The 8,253-nt window shown below is 44.2% G+C and overlaps 1 protein-coding gene across 1 annotated transcript in view; it reads left to right on the plus strand.

The window, feature by feature from the left end:
- IFT43 (intraflagellar transport 43) overlaps positions 1 to 8,253 on the plus strand; it is a 90,254-nt gene that overhangs the window by 1,017 nt on the left and 80,984 nt on the right. The window contains exon 2 of the mRNA XM_007459757.1: positions 1,887 to 1,979. Coding sequence (XP_007459819.1) covers positions 1,887 to 1,979 — 93 coding nt within the window. The remainder of the gene's footprint in view (positions 1 to 1,886; positions 1,980 to 8,253) is intronic.

Raw genomic sequence — 8,253 nt, forward strand, 5'->3', positions numbered from 1 at the left:
GTGTGTGTGTGTGTGTGTGTGTGTGTGTGTGTGTGTGTGTGTGTGTGTGTTTTAACTCCAACACAGCCTCATCAAGCCTTTTTACCTTTAAAATTATCAAAGATGACAGTCACTAAAAGATTGGCTCACAGGGCAGGTCTTTAGTTTCTGCTGTGGAATCTCTACATGTTTTGAAGTGCCCTAGTAACATCGGAGATTCTCTGAGTAATTGAAGAGGAGATATGAGCATTGGGAGCAAATTGTTCTACGAAGAAGCAGGTTGCTTGACTGACCAAGGAGAATATTATGTCACCAAGCCTTTCTGATATGTGAGCTTTTTTAGTACCGGGGGATGTGAATGTAGTTATTCATTCATTCTTTCAGCAAATATTTATTGAGCCCCTTCTGTCTGTCAGGCATTGATTGTCCTAGGTGCTCGGGATATACCAGTGAAAAAAACTAAGTCCCTGCCCTCATGGGGCTTACATTTCAGTGGCAGAAGATGAACAATAAACAGACTATAGATTTAAAACATATAAAACCAGGTAGTAAAGTAGGTTTTCTGCCAGTCATTCCTGTGGATTTATACAGGGTCTTCAAAAAAGTTAAAAAAAAAAGTTTAAAACCTTAAAATACTTGACAATTATTAGAGAAACCGTCTACAAACAGCATTTAAAGACAAGATCCTTGAATTTTTGTTTGAGCACAAGTCACTGCATGTAGTATGCCGTATTCAGAAACCCAACGTTATGATAAATGGAAAAGGGCAGCCATAGGTGAAGGAGTGCAGTTGTCTGTCTTGGGAAGAAAACGAGCTGCTTATTGTCAGAAAGATTGTTTCTGTCATCCCTGAAACCTAAATGATTGATTAGAATTTGACATGTAAATACTACATAAGGGTTTTTATGCAGGTATCATGTAACTGCTCTCAGTTTATTGGTGCAGTCAGGTCTTAGAACATCTTAAAAGAAATTCCAGCAGGGCGTAGTGGAAGGAACTCAGGATTTGAAGGCAGAAGAAGATTTAGCTCTTAGATTTATCTGCCACTTAATTGCTTTCCTGGGTCTCAGTTTCCTTATTTGTAAAATGGCCTGAATCCCAGTCACTGTTACTGTGAAATCAAATGAAGCTACATCAAATGAGATCTAAAAGTGCTTACATTAATGCTGGGGTTTTTTGTTTGTTTTTTGAGAAAAATGTAAACATTTCGCCAGCCACTAGTCTGCCTAAAGAATGTTTTGTGTATGTGCTGGGAGGTATTTGAGACACAGAGCCTCCACCCCAGCAGGTCTTTGGGAGACACGTGCAGATGGTTCATTTGATGACTCAGAATGTGAAGTGGTCTGATGTCCAAAGCTAATGTCTCAAGATTCTTGTAAGATCTTTCCTTTAATGACTGTAAGTGCAAATCCAAGTAGTGTACACGTCAAAGCAAATGCTATCTGTATTTCTCTGGTTTCAGTTACCAAGGAATTTCTTCCCCCCACCCCCAAATGCCTTTTGGATAACTATTTTCATGCCAAGCTACAGCTTTGAAATTAGGCCTTCATAAAATCCCACATAGGAACATGGGAGCCTTGACCACACTCTTCCTGGGCTATGGCATGAGGTCCCTGCCCCCTCTAGAGGAATTTCTAGCTGCATTTCTTTGGGTAGAAAAGGTCTATGGCCATTAAAAGAAAACACTGTGATCAGTACATGAATTTCCTGCTCTACTGTATAGAACTGACCATGGGCACTTTGTTTTAAGGGTTTGGAGCCTTTTCTAAGTATATACTCAAGTTGCTCAAATCCCATCCTCCACCATGTCATCATAAATCCAGTCCTTGCTTACCTTGGCAGGATTGTCTTCCTCATAGTGGCTCAAAGACGTTTGGGTCAGCAATGCCCCTCATCTCTCCTTACAGGGAGCCAAGATGGGGCGCCGGGCTCAACAGGAGTCAGCTCAAGCCGAGAATCATCTCACTGGCAAGAATTCCTCTTCGACTCTGACTGCAGAGGTGAGTGTTAAAAAATTCTGAAGAAATGCACTCTAAGAGTTAGCGATTACTCAGTGAGCAAGGATTTGGTATTTCGTAGTTTTTTCTTCTTCTCTTTAATGTCAGCCTTCCTCCTATCTTGATTTGGGAATTCCCTTCCTCGGCATTTGTCCTATTAGCAAGAAGTGAAAGAGGAACTTTTTTCTTTTGATGCCCGAGTAGTTTCTGTGCATTTTGCTTTATATTCCCAGTGAAGAAGTTTTGTACGTTAACTGAAGCAAGGGACTCTGGGAGGTTTCAAAATCCAGCCAAAATCCGGGTTTTTATTCCTGCCAGATAAACGCCAGGGAGGCATGCTGGTGACGTAAAGTTGGATTACACAACTGGACATTTGCTCTTGGTGGTGACCTGCGCTTTCTACAGTTTTCAGGCAGGAAGGGGATCCGTACTGGCCTTACTTTCCTGGAAACTTTTCCGAGTGGCCTGGAATCGTGGGAATTTGTCCAGCCTCTTTGCAGAGGGTGGGTAATCTTGATGAGCATTGCTTCTAATGCCAGGGCACTATTTTCAGTGGTTTACTCAGAACTTCTTTTCACCCTCCTCTGCCCATTTGAAAAAACTCTGCCCTTTTCAAGAGCTGGCTTCAGGGTAATCCTCGCTGCCAGCTCTTCCTAACTTCTCCAGGCCGACTTAGGGCTGCTACGTCTCAGTTCCCATAGTACCTGTTATAGAACATCTCACGTTATGCACTAATTTTCTTTCTATGTGCCTGGCCCACTAGACAGTGAGTTTCTGGGCAGGTAGCATCCTGGCTTCTCAGTTGCCCAGCTCATTGGCCTACAGTAGGTTTATAACAGATGAGGGCATCTCTGCTGGGAGGCCTTATGGGCCAGGCAGGTGCCTGAGTACAGCATGCTGGGGACAAGATACAGACACACTTGACTTACATATCACATAGGTAGGAATATCCTTCACTTTCATCAGAAATAAGATATTCACCATGTCTTTAAGTGTTCCACATGGACCTTTCAGTTTATCTTTCATTTTCTCACTGATTGTAGAAATATGGGTACAGAGAATCATTCCTCCTCTCAGATAACAACCATGCCAACACAGAAAAGCTGGTGACTGAACCTTGGCCTCATTGCCTGAAGACGGTAGGGAGAGACTGTGGGGGGATTGTGGGAAAACCAGAGGCCACATGTACCCTCCGAAGGGTAACCACTAACTAGCCACAGCCAGCTGATGCTGTGGGGAACATAGGTCCAGTACTGCCAACTCTTCTAATTTTCCAAGAGATAGCAGTCTAAAATTTTATGTGAAAGCAATACGTTTTTAGAGGTTAGTGACTAATTATAAAAATTAAATCACCATATGGGCTAGATTAGGCCTGAGGGTTGTCAGTTTGTGACTTTGACCATAGCACCTCCATTGTAGAGCTTATTACATTGTATTCTAATTATTTATGTGCCTGGCTCCCTCAGAAGATGTGAGCTTTTGGAAGGCGACGGTTGTGTTTCACCTTTGTCCCCCTTTGTTTATTGCAGTGCCTGGCACAGAGCAGGCATGACATTGACACTGCAAAGGGTGAGGGGGTGAAGTACATAGTGTGTGACGAGGGGCACTTAGAAGCTGAATAAGAGCGTTACAGGGTCAGGGGTGGCAGACTGTGGCATGTTGGAGACACAGTTAAGGGGGTATAATGGAGTGAGATAGTGAAAGACGATATACTAGACCCAACCCTGGATCTCAAGGAGCTTGAACTGCAATGGATGGGCAAGCCAATGACTGGATCAGTGGAAGTCTACTCTTGGCCCTTGGAGGATCCGTCCCAACACCAGATCATTAATTCATTTATTTAACAAGTATTTACTGAAGCTTACTGTGTGTCAGGCACCATCTTAGGGGCTTGGCGTATTTCAGTGAACAAGAGCCAAATCCCCTGCCATAATGGAACTTATATTCTCGTGATCACTGGCAGTCACAAAGGCTAATTACAAGCCTACCCAATTGTGAAGGAGGTTATAGCCACCTTAGTGGTGAGGTGAGCGGTGAGTCTGAGATGGGCCGGGATGTCCTGATGGCCTTGAAGCCTCTGTGGCGCCCACACCAAATCAGCTACCAAGCTGGGGTCAGTAGGCCTGGTTCACCTACCCGTCCGCTTCCCCTTGGCTCAGGGGAGAGTCAGTACTGTGAGCACCTAACTCCAAAGTCGCAGACTGTGATGAACCTGTCAGGGTTTCAGCCTTTCTAGAATACCTACTTATTTCTGCAGAGGCATGTACCTTTTTTTTTTGGCCCCATCTAGTCCTTAGTATTTTTTCTGGGAGATGATGAAAAGTCATTCTGGGGACTTCCCTGGTGGCACAGTGGTTAAGAATCCACCTGCCAATGCAGGGGACACAGATTTGAGCCCTTCGGGAAGATCTCACATGCCATGGAGCGACTAAGCCCATGCGCCACAACTACTGAGCCTGTGCTCTAGATCCCGCGAGCCACAACTACTGAGCCCACGTGCCTAGAGCCCATGCTCCGCAACAAGAGAAGCCACCACAATGAGAAGCCCACGCACCTCAGCGAAGAGTAGCCCCCGCTCTCGCAACTAGAGAAAGCACGCATGCAGCAGCGAAGACCCAATGCAGCCAAAAATAAATAAATTTATTTTTTTAAAAAAAGAAAGAAAAAAGAAAAGTCATTCTGTTCTTCACCCAGCTGGTGCCTCTGACAGCAAAATGCCAGTCAGAATTCCAGGATTCCTTCTCTCCCTGAATTGAGGTTTAAAGCAGCGTGGGCAGCCTCCCCTGGGGCCAGATGCACATTGTGCTGTGTGGGCCTTTTTGGCTGTTTCTTTCTAAGATTAGATTCTAAGACTTATGTGTGTGTGCCCATTTACATTCCAGTTCTGAATGTATTACATGATATATTTATTTTTGTCCTTTCACTGACTATATTCTTGGATGAAGCTATTCATGAAAACGTAAATATGGTACCTGGGGGCTGTCAGACATACTGGAGTTACTTTAGAGTTATATAGGAATTAGTTCAAGCAAATGATTGATTTTAAAGCGAGCTGGCGGGATGGGGAGCTCTGTGGAGGAAGCAGAGCAGCTTCCAGGTGTGCTGGAATAGAGGGAACGCGGGCTTGGCATCTGAAAACCAGGGCTTGAGCGTGGGCTCTGCTAATTGCCTGGATCTTGAACAACTCCACTGATCTCTCTAATCCTGCATTTCATTATCTGTCAAACAGTGGTAACAATACTACCACGTTGATGTGAGGATTAAGTGAGATACGCATTTAAAAGCACTTTAGTAAACTGAAAGGCACTGTACAAATGTTCGTTCATTCAGTAAGTAGTGAATAAGAGAATATTTGGATGGAGCTTTGCTCTTGTTATTAAAGGGCCGCACAGAAGGAGGATGTGAGCCTGAGTCTCTTTTAGAAGTGATTTGGAAGTCTCTCCAAGCGTTGCTACTCATTTCTCCACAGGCTGACTAGTAGTGATCTGAAGCAGGTTTTGTGCTTCCAGATGCAGCAGGCATTCCTCCTGAAGGGTGGATAAGAGCACAGGCCTTGCGGTTAGACAGCCCTGGGCTGAAATCCTGGCCCTGCCACATGTTAGCTCTATGGCTCAGCAAGTTACTGAACCTCTTCAAGCCTCAGTTTCCTCATTGATAAAACAGGGTTAGTATTACATACTTGATAGGATGGCCAGAAAGAAAAAAACAAGATAACAGGTATAAAGAAAGCTCTTAACCCAGTCTGACCCATAAGTGCTCAGTATATACTTGCTAACCATTATTGTCTCTCCAGAGCTCGGGTGTTCTGTTATTGTGCCTTAACCCTCTCTACGGTTAAAAACTGGTGGCCTTCAGGCTGAATTTCGCCTACAACCATGTCTTCTTTGATCTGTACAAAATTAAACATTTTTTAAAACTTGGTTGTTATCATTTCTAAATTAGGAAAATTTATGTGAAAATCCAGATTTGGGGCTCCTCTTTGAAACCAGAAGTTCTGGCACAGCGGGAATGCTGGGCTGGCATCCCCACATGGCAGCAGTTGGCTGCAGCTGAGAACGGTGCTTGCGTACGCTTGGCCTGCCCTGTCCAGCTCACCATTTCTTACTTGAATACACCTGGTCAGATTTACTCACATCTGATCTACCTGGCTCCTGTTTCCATTCAAGTTAAAACTCCTGCTCTTTTAGGATGGATGGATTTTCAGGTATCCTTACCGGTACTGAATTTGGCTATATGCATCATTAACTCAGCCCCAGGGCTTGGAGCAGGCAGGAGTGATTTTTCTCACAGCAAGAAGTCCAGTGGAGGGCAGGGTGGGTGCGGTCACTGGAGAAGGTCCTGCGTTACCCTCACCCCGTCTAGACACCTGCTCTGCCATCTGGAACTTGTAACTTGTTCTCATGGTTGCTGACATGATGGCTGGTTGTTCCCCAGGGATCCAATCTGTATTTTAGGTGAGGAGAGGGGGAAGAGTGGAAGAGTTCAGGGTTCATGCCAACGAAGTATGTCCCTTCTTATCAGGAGAATGATAGCCAGAGACCTCACCAAGTAGACTTCTAGTTACATGTCATCGGTCGGAACTGGGTCTTAAAACCACCTAAATTTCAAGGGCGTTCTCAGCTGGGCACGTTGCCACACCCATCACACTGGGGTTTTGGGGTTAAGGAGAGGAGGAATGACTGTTGAGTAGGCAGTTTGCGACTGACATATCAATTAAAAAAAAAAAAGAATTTATACAGAGTTTGTTTTTTGCTGTTTTTTTTTCTTGTAGGCTTGGGTATAAAAGGAAAGAATTATTTTTAGTAGCAAATAAAAATAAAAAATCCACATTCCTCTCCCGTTTTCTAATTTGGGGTTGTGTAGAGTTCAGTGAAAATTTGTATGCCCTCAAGTTCCAAGACATCTGATGCAGTTGCCTGTGTCAAATCTTGCCTCTGATCTTTTCCTTCTTCCTGTTTTCTCAGTAACCCCTCGGGGCTTTCTGCCTGGAGGATACCTGTGGCTCAGCCCAGGTAATTAGACTCTTCCTCCCTCTCTGAAAGAAGAGGAAAGGGCTCTTTATTGCTTGGTCAATCTAAATTTTCAAAGAATTTACCTGCCTAATCATACTGATTAACCAGAAAGATGAACTCTTCCTGTAGTTTCACTAGCTCAGAGTTGATTAGCGTCATGCCTGCTTCTTTCAGGTTGTTGGGAAGGTCATATTAGGTAATGCACATAAAGGTACCAGCACACAGGCACCTCTCAAGAAATGGTAACTACTAAGAAAGTTTATGACTGCATCCCTCTGCTTTTTTGTGTGTTTTTTTTTTTTTTTACCACCTGTTACAAATCAGGCTTGGATCCCTAGATGCATAGTTCAGTTAGCAGTTCAGGTTGGCATTACAATTATGGAGACTTTGGTGCCATGATGAGTGTCTTCACATCTGCAGTGAATAACTTTTTCTGGGCCGAGCAGCTCTGAGAATTAAACTGGATTTCTATGCCTGAGCTTTCACCTTCTGTCATTCAAATGATGCTTCTCCTACACAACCTCAAGAAAAGACCTGGACGCTTTCTACCATTAAGTTACACTACCATACGCTGAAGTTGGGAAAAAGGAATCTCAGGGCAAAACCTCTCAGGACTGGCCTGTTTTTTGTTTTTATTTTTGGGGGCTGCCCCACGTGGCTTGTGGGATTTTAGTTCCCTGACCAGGGATTGAACCCAGGCCCTCGGCAATGAGAGAGCAGAGTCCTAACCACTGGACCACCAGGGAATTCCCTGGCCTGTCTTTTGGATGAGCATTTCTCACTTGGGTCTAAAGCAGTTTGTAGCTTAACTTCCATTTTGCAGATTGTCCTTGTAATAATAATAATTATAGCTGACATTGGGACAGTTCCTACCTCTCTGTCAATTACACACACTATCCTAATTAAGCCCCATGGTAACTCTTAAAGTAGTTACTGTACTTATTGTCTCATTTTAGCTATGACGACACTGAGACTTCAGGGAGTCGAGTGACTTGTCCACAGTCATTCAGCTGATGTCTGGCTGTACTCCCTCAGACTCCAGACAGACTCGTAAACACCACCTAACTTTTCCTACCTGCTGGGTAGTTAGATGCACAGACCTCCCAGTAGAGAAAGGCTTTTGGCAGGAGCTGAAAGACTTTTGGGTTTTCCTCTTGGAATCCTTTTGGTGAGGGAGTAAGTTCTCATTTGATTATCCTTATTCGTCCACTTGTCTGGAAAAGTGTTTGAGACGCGGCTGTTCTCTTTCTCTTCCTCCTCCGCCC

The sequence above is a fragment of the Lipotes vexillifer genome, unplaced genomic scaffold (genome assembly GCF_000442215.2).
Source record: "Lipotes vexillifer unplaced genomic scaffold, Lipotes_vexillifer_v1.1 scaffold39, whole genome shotgun sequence".
Taxonomy (NCBI): Eukaryota; Metazoa; Chordata; class Mammalia; order Artiodactyla; family Lipotidae; genus Lipotes; species Lipotes vexillifer.